General features: G+C 39.7%; 1 protein-coding gene across 4 annotated transcripts; it reads left to right on the top strand.

Annotated features, from left to right (window-relative positions):
* The first annotated feature begins 6,695 nt into the window (after positions 1-6,695).
* exoc1 (exocyst complex component 1) lies at positions 6,696-18,906 on the top strand. 4 transcript variants are annotated; one of them, XM_005732284.1, is made up of 20 exons: positions 6,696-6,827; positions 8,568-8,699; positions 8,793-8,923; positions 9,018-9,177; positions 9,488-9,505; positions 11,257-11,444; positions 11,569-11,796; positions 12,215-12,347; positions 12,459-12,568; positions 13,694-13,843; positions 14,143-14,251; positions 15,052-15,096; positions 15,423-15,586; positions 15,690-15,803; positions 16,065-16,144; positions 16,237-16,465; positions 17,313-17,496; positions 17,599-17,798; positions 17,910-18,104; positions 18,191-18,906. In XM_005732284.1, exons 2-20 carry the CDS (start codon positions 8,576-8,578, stop codon positions 18,341-18,343), a joined length of 2,715 nt encoding a protein of 904 aa, XP_005732341.1. In that variant the 5' UTR covers positions 6,696-6,827; positions 8,568-8,575; the 3' UTR covers positions 18,344-18,906. The 4 variants fall into 4 exon arrangements, with proteins under 4 accessions (XP_005732341.1, XP_005732343.1, XP_005732342.1 ...); XM_005732286.1 differs by lacking the exon at positions 15,052-15,096; XM_005732285.2 differs by lacking the exon at positions 9,488-9,505 and having other exon boundaries at positions 6,697-6,827.
* The last annotated feature ends 53 nt before the right edge of the window (positions 18,907-18,959 follow it).

Raw genomic sequence — 18,959 nt, 5'->3', positions numbered from 1 at the left:
AAATGAGATTTTCTGTCACTGTCACCAGGTGCTTGGTCTTAGGGGGTAGTCTGAGACTTGGATTTTATACTCTTTGTGTTTATACACCACTTTGCATTTACCTTAAAAAAAAAAGTTATGGTTTTGAAAGTTTTTTGTTTTTGTTTCACACAAAGTCTATGGAAGCATTTTCATGCCAGTAAAAATAAAAATAAAAATCTGTGACTAGACTAAAAAAAAAAGCAAGAAAGAAAAGAATTTATCCAACAATAACAGCCCAAAACAAAAGAATTGCTTTTCGTGCCCTTGCTCTCCCTCTCAGTGTCTGGGTCCTAAGTCCTGCAAAACTACTCACTTTTCGGTCATAATGACAGCAATTTCCCAATTTATATTTTTCCATGTTTCAGGAAGCTACATAAACAATCAGCAGAGCACACCGGGTAACACAGAGGCGCGCACATTTTAAATTACATGATTACTTCAAAACAAAATCGCACACATTATTGACCCTCATAATGAGCAAAGAGCTCTACATGGAGCATTGCTCATGTAATAGCAGCTCTCATGCTTACTTCGCTTTGGATGACTAGCATGTTCTTCTTTATGTGTAATTTGCCAGTGATGAGCAAAGCCCTCATGTTGGGATGAGGTTACTCAAGTGGGATGCCATTCATACAAGTTTTCATGTGAGTGCTTTGCTGTGTTGCTCCAAGAGTCAAGTGTCACTATCATTTACATACTTGATCCATAATTTAACAGCTAAAGAAACATGATGGGAGTTGAGAGGGAAAAGAGTGGCAAAAGAAAACTTCCATCAACATACATTTGAATAGGAGTTTATTACAGCTTGCTGTCTGATTTTCAAAAAAAAATTAAAACAACTAATAAAAGACTGCTGCCAATAAAAGACCAATAAAAGTTACCCTGTATGAATACTAATTTAATCTTTTGTGTGAGTCCTGACATTACAATAAATATGAGTCTTAGATACTTACTCGGCAGTACCTTGGCTTCAAGTAACACTGTGAGGAATCTTCAACTCATTTTTGACCAGAATATGTCCTTCAATGTGCATATTAAACAAATGTATATGACTTCTTTCTTGCATTTACATAATATCTGGAAAAAATAGAAACATCCTGTCTGAAGTGAAAAACTGGTTCGCGTCTAGTATTTATTACTTCTAGGCTGGAGTATTGTTCTTGATTACCATGAGATTGTTCTAAAAACTCCCCGAAAAAACTTCAGTTGATCCAAAATGTTGAATTTAAAATCCTTCTCCTCCCATACAAAATTTTGAACATTCAGGCCCAGTCTAATTTCAAAGACCTCATAGTACCATAAGACCCCAAATTAGTACTTTGCTCTCAGACTGCAGGCTAACTTGTGGTTAGTTTGCAGTCTAAGTATTTCAAAGTAGAATGGGGTGCAGAGCCTTCAGCTTTCAAGGCCCCTCTTCTGTGGAATCAGCTCCCAGTTTGGATTCAGCTGACAGACACTTTTTAAAGGTTAGGCTTAAAACTCTAGTATACAGTTAGAGCTGGATCAGGTGGCCCTGAGCCCTTAGTTATGTTGCAATAGTCCTGGGCTGATGGGGGCTTCCCAGTTTCTTCTTCACTCACCTCTTTTATACACCACTATGCATTAAAATCATCCATCCATTCGCTTCCGCTTATCCATTTTCAGGGTCGCGGGGGGCGCTGGAGCCTATCCCAGCTGTCATAGGGCGAAAGGCGGGGTACACCCTGGACAGGTCGCCAGTCTGTCGCAGGGCTAACACATAGGGACAGACAGCCATTCACACTCACATTCACTCGCACATTCACACCTAGTGGCAATTTGGATTATCCAATTAACCTATCCCCACAAGCTGCATGTCTTTGGACGGTGGGAGGAAGCCGGAGTACCCGGAGAGAACCCACGCAAACTCCACACAGAAAGACCCCGGCCTGATGGTGGAATTGAACTCAGGACCTTCATGCGGTGAGGCAACAGTGCTAACCACCGTGCCACCGTGCTGCCCGCATTAAAATCAATTATTATTAATTATTATTAATCTCTGGCTCTCTTTCAGAGTGTGTCTTTTGCCCTGTCTCCCTCTCCTCACCCCCAATAAGTCATGGCAGATGTCTGCTCCTCCCTAAACCCAGTTCTGCCAGAGGTTTCTTCCTATTAAAAAGGAGTTTCTCTTTCCCACTGTCGCCACAGCCTTTACCTTATAATATGTAGTGCCTTGCGGCAACAGTTGTTGTGATTTGACAATATATAAATAAAACTGAATTGAATTGACTTGAAAACAATACCAATGATGCCTTCTTCAAGCATATTAAAGGCTGCCGAAAATGTCATCCTGATACCAAATGAAACAGACACAGAAGCAGAAAATGCTATCAGCCTTTAATCACCAGTGTGAATGTCAAATGTAGATTACACAGATGCAATCACCGTCCTCTGACACTGCAGCACCAGCGTGAAAAGCCCTTTTGTTTTGTCACATCTGCATGTCACCCCGTGCATGTCACCGGGGCGCCCACATCATAGAAATGGCCTCCTGACACGAGTTGGGGAAAATTCTTACCTGCAGGTTCCACTTTGTTTTGTTCCTCTAAATTGAGTACTTTTAATTGATGCTATGCCCACTAAACGGCAATTATCACAATTCAGTAAGTTTGAAGTTCCTGCGACTGCAAAAGCATCGCTCTGTTTTAGGAACATCAACGTCAGTACCGACCATTATAAACTTTCGCATTCACATAAAAGGAAGACATACGTGGAAGCTCTGAGTGAACCCTTAAAATGAGGTGGTGGTGGAAAAAAATGAAGACAATTACAGTGTGTGTATATTTTGTAATGCATGTGTGGCTGTGAGTTGTTTTTAGCTGGAAAAATAGTTAGCCTTTTAATGCTGTGCTGTGGCATGGGTCATGTTACAGACTTGTCCATAGACAAGAAAACAATAAATAAATAAAAAGGTGTATATTGCACACATGGGCTGTAAACAGTGTTATTTTTACACAAAAAATAACCCCCCCAAAATACACTAGTTCTTTTTCTGTGACTAAATGTGTGTAATTGTCACAAAATATTTACAGATTAAACGTTATTTAAATGTATGAAGCAGAATTGGCCAAGACTTAAATTCCTCTACATATTCCTCTATAGTGTATTATACTCCGTGGATATTTCCATTATTACAGCCATAACTCCATAAAATGTTTTCATGTCTGTACAATGTACATCAATGAGCTACAACAGAGGTTTTCATCACATCCTACACTGATGCTGTATTCATTTCCCTAAATAATGCATGACTTTTATAGTTTCTTTAACTTGGACATATGAGGCACAGTTTATGACACATGACAAGTGGTGGAAATGAAAATATGAAAGCACCCATTGTACACTTTGGATGTGTTTTGAAATCTCCCCATTTCATCACACTGAGCAAGTAGCTCTGAAGCTAACTGATGGTGACAGTGCACGCTACATACGCCAGCTGGGAGATTCAGCATTGTCTCTGCACAATAACTTCAACACAGCCATTTACCTCAAGGCATTGTCTGCAGATCAATGTTAATCCTTGATCTTAATCTGTGTCACATCTCTGACTCATTGTGTTGACATTCATTTGACTTGTTTATTGGTTTGCTTCGGGTCTCTGTATGGCCTCAGTGGACTTTTGCTATAAAACTGGACCACAAATATAATTTTATTGATGCAAAAAAAGGCAAATTCATCTGTACAATACTGACAACACCCTCGTGTTCTTAAACACATGGTGTTTGGCCAGTGTATTTATAAAAAAAAAAAATACACATAAGCCATTGAAAGTATAGAAATAATATCTATTTCGTGGCTTAATAATGCCACCTGCTGTCCTTATCATGTTTGATCATGTTTGAATGACATGAAATTTTGTCATCGCCTGAGAAAGTTGAGCCACCAGCAAGGAATGAAATATTTTGGTAGCTAGGAAGGCTCCTATTTGTGAATCTCAGTTCAAAGACAATGTATATAACTTCACAATGTTACTTTAATTTACACGATATTTTAGTCAATATCAAAATGGTTATTGCACTTTGGCAGTTCTAACCATTTTATGCACCCCTCCTGCTGTCCAGCTGACCTATACTGGGTAAAGCCATGTTCTATTCAGCTGGTCATGGCAGATGGCTGACCCTTCTTGAATTAATTGAAGTGACAGAAATGGATGTCTCACTACAAAACTTTCCTCTTTCCTCTGTTTAGGGCATAAACCTTTTTTTCTCCTGCCATAATTAAAAAGTACATAGTTATGAGATTATGAAAGCTACATATATTCAGATCATTCATTTGAGCAAGGGTGTCAAAGTTATTGCTTTGGTAAATTTGACTTCTTTAAGTCATAAAAGACATATTTGGTTATCAAAACTGCACTTATGTGTTCCACAGCTTGACACTTGATCACAGCAGACTCAATGATTTTTATTTTGCATTTATTTTTAAGCCAAAGGGAATACTCACTATCAGAGAAAAATAATTTAACAGAAAATAAAACATTTTGTTGTCTGGCAGTGTTTTAGAGGAGTAGTTTTACAGATATCTCAGAGTTTCATATTTTGGTTTCATTTATCATACTTGAATCATACTTCAATGAATCTTGTTATTAATCTCTGGCTTTCTTCCACAGCATGTCTTTTATCGCATCTTTTTTCTCTCTCCCCAGCTGGTCATGGCAGATGGCTGCCCGTGAGCCTGGTTCTGTCGGAGGTTTCTTCCCGGTAAAAGGGAGTTTTTCTTTCCCACTGTCTCCAAAGTGCTGGCCTATAGCGGGGTCAGATGATTTTTGGGGTTTTCTCTGCATGTATTATTGTAGGGTCTACCCAGTGGCGGTCCTAGCCTGTTTGGCGCCCTGAGTGAACACTCCCTCTGGCGTCGCCCCCCCCCTCCCCCCAACCACATAAAACTGTTGTCAGAACCATACTGAATTTCACCAGAGAAAAATGCGCACACACACGAACATGAAGAGAGAGAAAGTATGCATAGTATGCAAACAGCTACCAAACAGCCATCATAATTCATCATACAATGAGAACAGGACAAATCAACAATTGACAATGACTAATTAATATTAAAATCTGTAACATTATGTATTGTACTGTTACTATTTTTACCATTTCTTTTTGGAGCAACTGTAACCCACATTATTTCCTTAGGGATTAATAAAGTATTCTGAATGTGATTCTGATTGTTTCAGGATACATGACCTGCCATTATCCAATGACACATCTGCTTACCTCTATCTTTTGCTCATTTCTCCTCCTCTTTTTTCCCCCCATTTTTTCTAAACTGAGCACCTGATGGCTTTCAACTTTTCTTGTCCATCTTCCATTGGTTTTAATTTTGCACTCCAGTATGAACACCCATCCCCCAACTCGAGGATCGCCACAACATAACCTAATTGACCTACACCCTAGTTCACAGATTCACTTTGTCTAAGGTGTAATTCTGGAATTTCGCACAACCCAGGAACAAATCATGAATACATAATGGGCTTGGATTTACAACATTATGAATGAAATGTGCTCTATTTGGAAGCAGCCGGCCCCACTGCCCTGTCGACAGGTTGTGTGTGACTTTAAATCATCAAACTGTAAATTATAAATTTTAAATTGTTATTGATCCCTTTACCCCTGGTCCTAAAGTGTATATTTATTTTCTTACTCTTCTTATATTTGTTGTTTGCTTACTTGCACTGCTGTAACTGGAGCCTCGTCGTCTCGTCTCTCTATATACTGGACTGTATGTAGCGGAGATGACAATAAAGTTTACTTTGACTTCAGCAGCGAGCAGGCGCACCGAGGGCTCTCGTGCTCACTTTTCGCGTATAGAATTTCGAAAAAAACATCGATGCAAATTATAAGTCTGTATCATTATGTCTGTTGTTTTCGTGTTTGTTGGTTTGTTTTTATTTTGTTTTATTTTGCGAGTTGGTTATTAGATGCTGCTCCGGCCAGCCAGAGAATCCCCTCGCCGCCCCGCCCTCTCCTCCCTGTGCCGCGCCCTTACTCCCAGCAAATGGGCGATAGAAAACCGATCGGTGCCTATGCCGTACCCAATATGCGCTGACATAATGTCGGGGCAGCATGAGTACGAGCATTTTTTTTTTTTAATTTAATTTTTTTGCCGATGCCCGTGATGTCGCCCCGGGCAACCGCTCGTGTCGCCCGTATCAAAAGCCGCTACTGGGTCTACCTTACTAGCACCTTACTAGCACCCAATAGTCACCTTGAGGTGACTATTGTTGTGATTTGGTGCTGTATAAGTAAAATTGAATTGAATTGGAAAAAAAACAACAAACAAACAGACAAACTATGTATTTATCTGCACTTTTTTTTCAAGGCACTAAATTGGGTTCCACGTGATTCCATGTGTGCTTTCAAGACTTTCTACGTGGTATTTCCACCGCATTCACCAAAATCTGAAAAGCTTGTGACTTTTTGTTGACTTGTAATTTTACCAGATGAGTATGGCAATAGATAAACTAACATTCGTCTGTAGGCTATAATAAAACTCCCTCCCTTCAAATGCACAGGATAAAAAAAAACACCTGTCTTTAGAAAAGTGCGTGGGACATTGCGTCAACATGTGGGACAGGACTCAACGACAATAAAGAACAAATCTACACTTCTGTAGCGAGGAGATCTGTTATATTACGAGGGGCAACTGTTAAACAATTGCACCTGAATGTAGTGTTATTTTTAGCGTTTGCTTGTGGAGGAGGATGTTGCTGTCACATGACCGCTCCATCTGAGGACCAGGAAGTAAGAGGGCGGTGCTTCGTAGGGCTGGAGGGCTGAAAAAACAAGGTAACCGCTATTGTATTATATCTCTGTTAAAATGGACAAAGAGTGCATTTTGAATAAAAACCCTGACAGTGGTTTATACGAGTATTTCGCGGGTGTACGCACTCTTTTCGCCTGGTTTATGCAACCGGCGTCATTTATGCTAACAGCAGCAGCTAGCTTTGTCCAGCTAACAGACGCTAACCGACAGAGAGGACAGCAGGAAGGGTCACCGATGTCTCTGGGTTCGGGGCTGCAGTATTCACCAGCTGCCTCGAAAGCACGTTTATTTTAGTTTTTGGGGCACTGTGTTGTAGTTTTAATCGACGTCCTTTAAATATGTCAGCGTTAGAAATGCACAAAGACACAAAGCGACTATTTATGTGCATTGACGTAACCTCTTCAATCAGGGATATGAAACTAAATGTACATCTTGACCACCGCTCATTTTGATCTTAATTGGGCTTAAAGTAACACAGCGTTTCAGAAAAGGAACATCATACCAACAGTAAAATGTGGTGATGGTGGTGTGACGGTCTGGGGCTGTTTTGCTGCCTCACAATCTGGAAGACTTGCTGTGGTAAATGGACAGTAGAATTCATGGTTCTATCAAAACATCCTGAAGGAGAACGTCCGACCATCTGTTCGTGATCTCAAGCTAAAGTCCACTTGGGTTCTGCAGCAGGATAACAATCCAGAATACACCAGCAAGTCCACCCTTGAATGGCTTAATAAAAACAAACTTGAGACTTTGGTCTAGTCAAACTCCTGACCTGAATCCGATTGTGGCTGAATTACAACAATTCTGCAACAATGAGTGGGGCAAAATTACCGTAATCCACAGTGCTGTAAAACTTGCTGCCAGTTATTGCAAACACTTGATTGCAGTTGTTGCTAAGGGTGGCCCAACCAGTTAATAATAAACACCTTCATTTAGAAACTGAATTTTGTTTACTTATATTATCTTTGTCCAATATTTAATTGTATTTGATGATCTGAAGCATTTAAGCGTGACAAACTTACAAGAAAATGGTAAATTGGGAATGGGGCAAACACTTTTTCACACCACTATATATAAAATAAAGAAATCAGTTTTTCTAGTATCCTGATGACTTTGCACTATTGTACCTACTCCGTCTTCTACATTAAAAGATCTTTATGGAACTGTCTTGGAAAAGGCATTTTTAGTGTCAGTTATACTTTTTACCTCGATAAATACAGGATATATAAATGTGAAATAAATATAAAATAATATCAAAATCAAATAATTTTTATATGATACTACTTATCATTTTTTTTGGCACGTCAGTTATAGTTAAGGCAGTGAAATGATGTTACATTATTGAACTGCAGTGTGCATCCTGTTATTTCTTACCATTTGATACACAAAAATTTCCCAAAAGAGTATAAAAACCTCTTTGGGAAAGGCTAAACTTCTTTGGGGCAATCACCAAAATTTTCTGTATGAAGGAAATGATTAACTTTATTTATATAGCATTTTTCTTAAAAAGCAACAATGTGCTTCTAGGAAACATCCAATAAAAAAAACTTGCTTGGGCCAAGCTGCTGTGTTTTGGACCTGCTGTAGTCACCCAGGCAGTGACAGACTGACACTTGAATAAAATCTATTCAAGTAGTCCACTCAGGATGAAATTAAGGTGTGGATAACCATTCAAAGTCCCTAAAACAGACAACCAGCTTTAACTTTCCAAGTACCTGAAGTTGAAAGAAGCATTTATTTATGTCATGGTCTCTGTATGACAGCATCCATCATGACAGCCATAAAGCATGCTCTCCAGAGGGACATCTTCACACCCAATGATGAGCGTCTCCTTGGCATTGTTAACGTCTGCAAAGCAGGAAAAAAGAAGAAGAACTGCTTCTTGTGTGCTACAGGTAGTCACCATATAAATGGCTGTAAATAATGTGTAAGGATAAGAAGCCTTTTGAAGTAATTTTTTAAGTAATTGTTTTTTTTTGCTCTTCCAGTTACCACAGAGAGGCCTGTCCAGGTTAAAGTAGTAAAAGTGAAAAAATCGGACAAGGGGGACTTCTACAAGCGACAGCAGACCTGGGAGCTCAGAGACTTGACAGAAGTAGATGCCAAAGATGCAAGCAAGGTGAGAAATAATACATTTCTCTGACCTTTTTTTGTGTTTTCACTTAGAAAACATGTTTTCAAAGCTGATATTGTTTTTTACTTTTATGGTTTAGGAAAATCCTGAGTTTGATCTTCATTTTGAGAAAGTTTACCGGTGGGTGGCCAGCAGTACAGCTGAAAAAAACTCCTTCATTTCCTGCATCTGGAAGCTGAACCAGCGTTATCTGAGGAAGAAGGTGGAGTTTGTGAATGTCAGTTCTCAGCTGCTTGAAGGTGCGTAAATAAATACTCCACCATTAGCCATCCCTGTGACGGCATGCCTCTTGCTACAATTTGATTGCATTTGCTTAAAGGTGTGTCTGTTTATCTCAAACCACTGCCGTTGACACTAGAGTGCACATATTTGAGGTAATCTAATATGGAAGTGAGAATTCCACCTGGATTTTTCTTTTTAAGTAAAATTTTTAATGGCATGTTTTCAAAAAGATTCTGCCTCTTCTCTGTTTCCTGGTTTGTGGTATGGTTTTCTGTGTTAAAGTCTTTCTTTATTCTCACTTTTTTCTCTTTAACTTTCTCTGGCCAGAACTTCCTAAAGCGGAAGGTTGGTAGGACTTAACTTCCCCCTCCTCGTTCCTCATGTGTTTTCATTACATCAAACCACCATTCTCACCAGAGACTTTCACCTCCTTAAAACTGCTGCTATTTGGCTTGTTGTCCTTAGAAAGTAAATAGAAATGATTCATTTTGTTTGTCTACAGACATTTAGATCATGTTTTTAATCTCCTTGTTTCCCATGTTCGTTCCACATTAAAATGACTGTTTGTATCAAAATCAAATTTACATACTTGTCCTCTGGCCTGTAGCTGTGTATCTGTTTATATTGTTTTGAGTGCCATCGCCTTAGAGCAAGAGCGTGTTTGAATTAAATCTGCATGCTTCCCTTGCACCTGTGTGGGTTCTCTGTACCTCTGATTTCTTCACACAGTCCAAAAGCATGCATGTTTAGTTGATTGGTGATTCTAAATTGGCCATAGGTGTGGATTTGAGTGTGAATAGTTGTATGTCTCTATGTGTTATCCCACCTCTCGCACTATGACAGCTGGAATAGGCTCCAGCTCCACAACAACCCTGAACTAAAAAAATTGGAATGCAAGGACTCAGTTTTGGAGGAAATAACCAGTCTTCTCTTGATTATAATTGAACTAGATATCATGTGAACTTTGATGTGCACAGAATATTTTTGAAACACTCAGCAGTATACCTCTTTCTAGAAATCATGAGCCAATTACTCAAAAAAAAAAAACAAGCGTTATAAACAGTTTGATGTTGGGACTATTTGCTTTTTGCTGTCTATACTGACCAAGCACTCTTACTTCTATTTGACATCATAGAGATACAAGAGTAAAAAAAACCCTCTTAATTGAGCATAAATGTACTTAAAAGCAAGCAGGTTGAAGCATGAGCCTTTGGTTTATTGGGTTTTCTCGCGTTTATATACTGACTGACTTATTTGAAACCTTTCTTAATGAGTAGCCACATCTGAAAATCGTAGGAAAGTATAATAGGTCTCCTTTCATGTGTAGATCCTGTGTCATTTTCTTGAGCCTTGAGCATGAACTTCTTCTCATGACTATGTGTGTACTTCCTTTTGTTGGGTGTAGTTTAGCAGGTTGAAAATAGTTCCTACATGAAACTGCTCTTAACCTGGTGGGTACATTTTTTAAGTAATTGGATCATAATACTATGGAAAGATATTGATGCAGAGTTTTAAAATGTACTTATGTTGTTACCTGAGCTCCTCAAGGCATCTCTACAGCTGTTTATCTCCAAAACTGGGCAAGTCGCACTCTAGAGGCCAGAGTGAAAATATTTATATTTGATTTTGCTGTGAATTGTCCCTTTTCATACATATGGATATGTCAGTATATAACCTTAGTAATATATCCCACACTATTTAATGCACACCTGTAGTTTAATTGGAGCTAAAAGAAGTAAAGTACATTGTTAGTTCAGTTGTTTCAGCATACAGATTAATTATTACAGTAATTTCTTTACTTGGAAGCTGATAGACATGCTTCATATTTTCAACCTCCTGCCACTATCTAATATTGTTTTTCATTTGTTGCTCATAGTCATTCTACGCTTTCATCACTCATACATAATAAGTACAGCTTTACTCTTAAAACCATGAAAGATCTGGGTATCCCTTACTCAGTGTAATTGTGCCTGTAGATGTTCTTTCAATAATGGAAGAAAACTGGATTGAGTCTGAAGATGCCATATCATGTGTTTTGAACTTTGCCACTCTACTTATGTCTTGCACATGTTTTTGTTCTCTTCTCCTGGGCTTAGAGTCTGTGCCAAGTGGTGAGAGCCAGAGTGTTGCAGGGGGAGATGAGGATGCTCTGGATGAATACCAGGAACTCAGCACCCGTGAAGAGCAAGACATTGAGAGCATGATGGTGACATGCGAGTACGCCATCTCCAATGCAGAGGCTTTTGCTGAGAAGCTCTTCAAGGAGCTTCAGGTTTTAGATGGGGTGAGTAAAGCCAGTTCATTGTCCATTTTTAAGGGTGACATCTGTTTAATGACCTAAAACCACTCTCATTAATAATGAAAGAAAATGATAGTAATTATATCTCTTTATCTGTTCTTACAATAAGGCCAACATTCAGTCCATCATGGCATCAGAGAAGCAGGTCAATATCCTAATGCAGCTGCTGGATGAGGCACTGGGAGAGGTGGACACCATCGAGGGCAAGCTGAGCAGCTATGAAGAGATGCTCCAGAGTGTGAAGGAGCAAATGGACCAGATCTCACAGAGCAATCGTCTCATCCAGATCAGCAACACCAACAATGGCAAACTACTGGATGAGATCCAGTTCTTAGTGGTAAGAAGCACATTAAAATGTTTTCCAAAATAAGCAGCAAACTTTAAGCCTCAGTGGATCTGAGGGTATTGGAAATTTAAAACTTTTTGGGGAATGGCCATGTTGTTTTTCAGAGGAAGAAGAAGTAGTGAAGTAACGTACAAAAAGTCTTTTGGGGCGCCTTTTTAGTTCAGTTAATCACACGACAAGTAAAATTAAGGTGAAGCCACCCATGTCCACTTCATAGTCAAAGCAGACACACTCCTGATTTTTAGGACTTGATAAAGTTCAAAAGGTTGCGTTTATGAAATTCACTTTTAGAACCAGTCTAAAAAGGCCACTTGAGGATCAGTTGAGCAATTCTACTTTCAACCAAATTTAGATTTTGCTAGACAACGACACTTTGATTTGTGACTTTCATTTTGTTTTCCTTGTGTAGAACTACATGGACTTATCAAAGGGACACATCAGGGCCTTACAGGAGGGAGATCTGACATCCCCTAAAGGTATAGAGGCCTGTATCAATGCCTCTGAGGCTCTCCTGCAGTGTATGAATGTGGCTCTCAGACCAGGTAAGTTTAAAAATGACGTTTTCTTGATTACTTGCTGACTGGGTTGATGAGCCGGTGCTCTTTAAAAAAAACAAGTAATGAGATTAAAGTCTTGTTGTTTTCTTTCTGCAGGCCATGAAAAACTCATGGCTGTGAACCAGCAACAGCTCCTGTTTGCTGAACTGAGAGACACCTTTGCTCGCCGCCTCACGAATCATCTCAACAATGTGTTTGTTCATCAGGTAACAGGCATAGCTTGGTCAGGAATATATTTTCATTGTCTTATTCTAAACATTTAAAGAAGGAAAATCTCATCAGAATAAATGTCTCTTGAATCCCCCAGCACTACTGAACTGTGAAATTGAACAAGGTGTACTGATAACGTTGAAATTTGTTGGTTTCGTAAATGTTTGGCTGAACAAAGTAGTGTAAGCAGATTTAATAATGAAATGTTTTGGTATCCTCGTCCCTGGCCTGCTGTGAAATGGAGCACATCAGTCTATCCTTTGCTTTTCCAAGCTCTTTGTCTCTCTCTTTCTCCTCTACTGAGCTTTCTGTTTAGTTAAGACTTACTTCCTGGGCTTCCTTGTATCGTCTCCCTTCACCTATCCTTGATTCTCTGTGTATCCCACTTTGAATCATCCCACTCTGCTCTTTGTCTCTGTGTCAGTTCAACCACTTCAGTCACTTCAAAATGACCATCCCTCAGTTCTATAGGTCCTCCTGTCTGTCACTTCCAGTGAGTACCCTCACAGCAACCCCCACGTGCCCCATTTTGCTAATGTTTGAATTCTCACATATAACTCAAACATACATGCCATGAGAGCTCAAGCTTTTCACCATAGCACATTATGTATTGCATGGGATATATTTCTAACTACTGAACATCTCACATTTGATCTCAAAGCTGAAGAGGCTCTGTCCATCCTCCTCCTCCTCTGGCAAATGCCTCGGCTCAGGGCTCATTATGTTTGTGTGCTAACGTGGCTTCTTTGCTAATAGTCTCATCTCATAAGATGCTGTGCCTGTCTGCGTGCATGTCTTGAAGAGACTGAACAAGCTTAGGGGAAAGTGGGAAGAACATCAGTTCGGTATCAAAAGAGATGCAGTTCAGGAAGTTGGCTGAGAATGTGGTGGCTCTGGAGTGTAAGACTGTCTTAGATTATTTACTTTAACATCATTTGGATATCCAGTACACTAAGGTAATGCTTCAGATGATTGTAAGAGGAAGCAGGCCAAGTCTTCCTTTTGCATAACATGTGTTTGCGTGCATATATGGAAAAATGCATATTATAACTTTTCTCCTGTAATGTATACTTCTGGTGAATATACTGCTAATGATTATCTGTTCTCACTGTGATCTTCAGGGCCATGACCAGAGCTCAACCCTGTCACAGCACACAGCTGAGCTGACCCTGCCCAAACACAGCCCTCTCCACAGGGACTTACTGCGCTACGCCAAGCTCATGGAGTGGCTGAAGAACACACACAGGGAGAAGTACGAAGGCCTGTCGAGGGTCAGTGCAGTGTTACTTTGCGAAAATACTTGAGAAACAGTTTGACATTTTGGGAAGTGTGCTTTTTGTGGGGTTTGGATACTACAGCAGACATTCGTGAGCATCATAATACAATTAAATAAGCAGAGAGTGGTTAAAAAAGACTAAGAAATAAACTAGAAGCAAAGAAAAGAGGAGAGAGCACATGATTCTTAGTATAATATAATGCTTTCCTAGAATGTATGTTTTCCAAAATGTTAATACACATTTTAGCTGTAACAAGTCGTAAATCTTAACAAATATTCTCTCATTTTTTACAGACATATGTTGAATATATGAGCAAACTGTATGAGCGAGAAATCAAAGAGTTCTTTGAAGTTGCCAAAATAAAAATGGCGGGTACATCCAAAGACCCGAAGGGCAAGTTTGGTAAGCGCTATGATTCCCACGTTAAACTTAACATGAACTATGCTTGTCTTCCATCATGTAGTTCACTCAAAAGGAATGAATTTTGTTGCATTTCTTGACTGTTTTATCCTCTTCTTATATTATGTTCTCACACCTTTACAAACATTTCTGCACCATGCCTGGTACCAAAAGCATTACCAAAATCTTTTTAGAACAGGTCTCAGCTCTGCAGCCTTCTTGATAATCCCTCTAGACACTTATTTGGACAGTTATTTTGAAGCTTTATCTAATGATCATGGCAGCATTAAAAACTGCATCTGTAGAATCACCAGTTGAATATGATTTTAAAAAACAAAACACTTGAAGATTTATGTGCTTTAGCTTTTAAAATAAGATTATAAATAGCTTTTTTCCCCTGAAATTATTCTTATACCACCATCTTTGCTGTTGCAGGCTTCTCCATCTTATAATCTTATGCCTGCATCCAAAGTTTGTCTTTCAGTAATGTCTCCTTTTCCCTTTGCACAGGGCCTTTACATGCTTTGTTTCTCAATATGTATAATCTGCACAGAACCCCTGGATGAGCTTAGGTTTTGGCAGATTTATAGGACTCTGCTTTCTGCACTCTGTATTAGCTTTTCCTTCTGAAAACAAAAACAAAGACTTTGTTTTCCAAAGGTTTTTTCGAGCTACTACCTAAGTCACTGTGGTGCACGTCAGCATATGTGTACATCTAACATCTAGCCTTACCCCTCCCATGCTGCATGTATTAAGCCTAACCTGTGTCTGTCTTTGATGCCCGCCTTTCTAACTGGCTGCAGCTACGCTTCCGCGGAAAGAGAGTGCACTCAAACAGGAAACAGAAAGTAAGTACGACATTTGAAATGGAGCTGTTTCACTGTCAATTTTCAACTGTGCTTCTGATCACTACATGGCTGTACTAAAATGAATCCTCTGATCAAACCCCTTTGCTGTTCCAATACAAGCCATTACCTCACCCTGTACCTGGTTGGTTGGGCTAAATCATCACAGTACATTACCACACATTCTGTAACAAATGCCAAAAATCTAACCATTTAATTTGATGTTAAGTTGGATTCCTTCACTTTAGAATTTTTGGAAAACTGACTTGTATTAGCCTTCCCACAAAACATAGCCATTAACTCATACCATATTTGTTGTGCTACATTAGGCCTACATGGCAGCTCTGGGAAGCTGACAGGCTCTACCTCAAGCCTGAATAAGCTCACAGTGCAGGGCTCCAACAGCCGGCGTTCCCAGTCTTCATCACTACTGGACATGGGCAACATGTCCGCTTCTGACCTCGATGTGGCCGACAGGACCAAGTTCGACAAGGTAACACTACCAGAAATTTAAGTGGAGTGGAAATAAAGCAACATGTGTGTACATCCTGAGAAATTACATTTATTTATTTATTTATTTATTTTTGTCTCTGCAGATATTTGAGCAGGTCCTCAGTGAGCTGGAGCCTTTGTGTCTTGCAGAACAAGACTTCATCAGCAAGTTTTTCAAGCTGCAGCAGCATTTGACAGTTGCACCCCCTCTCGCACAGGTATTTTTTTTTGATCACATACTGGAAATGGCTGTAACAGAAAGATCAAATGTCATCTAAATAAATTATAATACTTCACAACAATAGCAGTGCTTGTACTTGTGTGGTAGCATCTGAAACTGGAGCATTTGTTTGTCCTGAAAGCGTAGAATAAAACAGTGATGACAGATGCTAGCGTGTTATCAGATCCAGTGTCATTCATATATGCATCCACAGATGTTTGTTTAGGTTTGTCATGTTTGATCTCTTTTGTCCTGTCAGCCAGAGACGGAGGATTTCGATGGAAGCTTGCCATCTAAAAAGCCTCCCCAGGCAGAACACAAACACTCCTTGTCATCAGAGTGAGTTCTTGCAGATCATTGCTAACATTTCTGATGTAATTTTTTTTTTTTTTTTTTAAATGCAATTGTTCGCTTCTTTTTTCAATTTCCAGGAAAGATATAGTGCGGCTGATGATGAATAAAATCTTCCAGAGCATCGAGACAGAGCTCAACAGCCTCATCGCTCTGGGCGACAAGATTGACAGCTTCCACTCTCTGTACATGCTGGTGAAGATGAGTCACCATGTGTGGACAGCTGAGAACGTTGACCCGGCCTCTTATCTCAGCACAACTTTGGGAAATGTGCTGGTGACTGTCAAGAGAAACTTTGACAAATGCATTGTGAGTAGTGCCTTTTTTTGTTGTTGTTGTTGACATCACTAAATTCAAGTCTGGTTAAGGAATATTATGTAGGTTTATTGAAGGCTGCCACACTATGTGTCTGTCTAATTTCTTAACTGCTTATCCAACTCCAGACCCACGAGCAACTCGGGGTCATTGGGGGGGGGCTGGAGATTATCCCAGCTGTCACAGGAGGAGAGGCGGGGTACACTCTGGAAACTCGCCAGTCAATCGAAGAGCCAACAGACAGAGACAGAAACACGCTCTGACATCCACACTTCCAGCCAATTTTTAATCACCACTTAACAAACACATCTTTGGCTTGTAGGAAGAAGTGAAAGTAGGTGAAGGAAAATCAAAAAGGCTGGAGGGATAACATGCAAACTCCACAAAATAGTATAAAAGAGGGACAAAGTTTCTGGGTCTGAAAGGTAAGGGCAACACAAACGTGCCTTAAACCTGGAGTCACTAAAGTGGTAGAAAGCCTTGCAGCTGGGTGACTGTGGGTCAGGAATGGTTGTGCAGCACGGCTACTCATGCCTGGATATTGCATTCAGTGTTGTGACACCAAACACGTGAGTTTACAATGAAGTCATAAAGGCAAAGTGTAGTTTTCTGATGCTGAGAAATTTATTTATAGCGATCTACTCCTCAAAAATCATAACAGTAGTATCATTTTGTGAAAAGGCCAAGCAAAATTTTACTCAGAAGTCATTTTCTGTGATAATCCAGGGCCTGTGGGAAATTACTAGTGTTGTTGTTTATTTGTTTGTTTTCAGTCAAAGGAGTCATTGCTGGGCTGAATTTGGGAATACATTTTAACTTTCTTTCTTTTCTTTTTTTACAGTCTAATCAGATCCGACAAATGGAGGAATTTAAGATATCCAAGAAGAGCAAAGTTGGTATCCTGCCTTTTGTCACTGGGTTTGAGGAATTCGCTGAACTGGCTGAAACCATATTTCGCAATGCAGAGCGTCGAGGAGACCTGGACAAAGCTTACGTTAAGCTTATCAGGGCCGTCTTCATGAACGGTGAGACCACTGATCATTAAGCAAGTTCTTATTTATTGGAAAAGGATCGTGTGAAGTTGATGTGGTGTCCTGGAATTTCTGACTTGTTTATTGTCTTCTCAGTGGAGAAGGTTGCCAATGAAAGCCAGAAAACACCACGAGATGTCGTGATGATGGAGAATTTCCACCACATCTTTTCTACGCTGTCACGTCTAAAGATTTCCTGCCTGGATGCAGAGAGACGAGAGGCCAAGCACAAATACACAGACCATCTACAGTCTTACGTAATCAATTCTCTGGGCCAGCCTCTAGAAAAACTGAATGTGAGAAGAGTTAAAGTGACCACAAAATTCAGTCATCTTTATTAGCCTGAGTTGGAGTATTACGAATATAAGCAGAGTTTCATAACAGGCAAACTGTCATCTCGCTTGCAGCATTTCTTTGAAGGAGTTGAAGCACGTGTAGCCCAGGGTGTTCGTGAGGAGGAGGTGAGCTATCAGCTGGCCTTCAACAAGCAAGAGCTGCGAAAAGTAATCAAAGAGTATCCTGGTAAAGAGGTGAAAAAGGGACTCGACAATCTTTATAAGAAGGTGGACAAACATCTGTGTGAAGAAGAAAGTCTGCTGCAGGTGAGAAAAAAACAGTTTAGGGGATTAAAATCATTGCATGCCTCTTCCTGCCTCTGAACTGTTGCACTTCCTGTCTATTCCTCTAGGTGGTGTGGCACTCCATGCAAGACGAGTTCATCCGTCAGTACAAGCACTTTGAAGATCTCATAGGCAGGTGCTACCCTGGCTCTGGGATCACTATGGAGTTTACAATCCAGGACATGCTGGAGTACTTCTCCAGCATTGCTCAGTCTCATTAATCTTGCTGCTATGCACCTTTCCTTAATGATTCATTACTGGCTCACACTGGCTGAAGATACACTAGCAATTTACAAACTACCATCTAATGCTTTTTGAATTAAGAACATTTCCTCTTTGTGTTTTTATTTGAATGAAAGGGAATTTGTACATAAGACAGTGCTAGGGATATTGCTGCATTTTTTTTGTGTGTGTGTTTCGTTGAGATTTAACAACAGCTCTCTAAATACTTCTTGTTTGTCATATTTTTATTATTTCTTGATGCCATATGTACATAATAAATTAGCATCTGCACAACCCCTCCTAGTATTTGTCGCACATTTCTGTTTGTTTTACCGTTAAGTCAGGGGAGTGTCCTTGCTCTCGATACTGGATGAGAGCAGGGATAGGACCAGTGGTGAAGTGTAACTTTACTGAAGTAAAATTTTAATATACTTTGTTAAAGTATATCTGTGTTATTTTGCTTTTTCTTTACAGTTGAATGCAAACATTGCATTTTGTACTGCGCACATTTACTTTAAAGGTTATACATCTCCAGCTGCATCAATAAAGTGATATATACATACACTTGGTAGTGACTACTTTTGCTTTAGGTAATTTATTTTTTTTATGCTAAAA

Source organism: Pundamilia nyererei, unplaced genomic scaffold (assembly GCF_000239375.1).
Source record: "Pundamilia nyererei isolate P.nyererei 1_Seehausen unplaced genomic scaffold, PunNye1.0 scaffold00046, whole genome shotgun sequence".
NCBI classification, from domain to species: domain Eukaryota; kingdom Metazoa; phylum Chordata; class Actinopteri; order Cichliformes; family Cichlidae; genus Pundamilia; species Pundamilia nyererei.
This window is presented reverse-complemented; position numbering and strand designations above follow the sequence as displayed.

What these genes read in the sequence shown, in the direction of transcription:
- exoc1 (XM_005732284.1), top strand. Translation starts at nt 8,576, where the DNA reads ATGACAGCCATAAAGCATGCTCTCCAGAGGGACATCTTCACACCCAAT. An exon ending in TTGCACCCCCTCTCGCACAG is followed by an intron (nt 15,804 to 16,064) that starts GTATTTTTTTTT and finishes TTGTCCTGTCAG; the next exon opens with CCAGAGACGGAGGATTTCGA. An exon ending in CAGGGCCGTCTTCATGAACG is followed by an intron (nt 17,497 to 17,598) that starts GTGAGACCACTG and finishes TTGTCTTCTCAG; the next exon opens with TGGAGAAGGTTGCCAATGAA.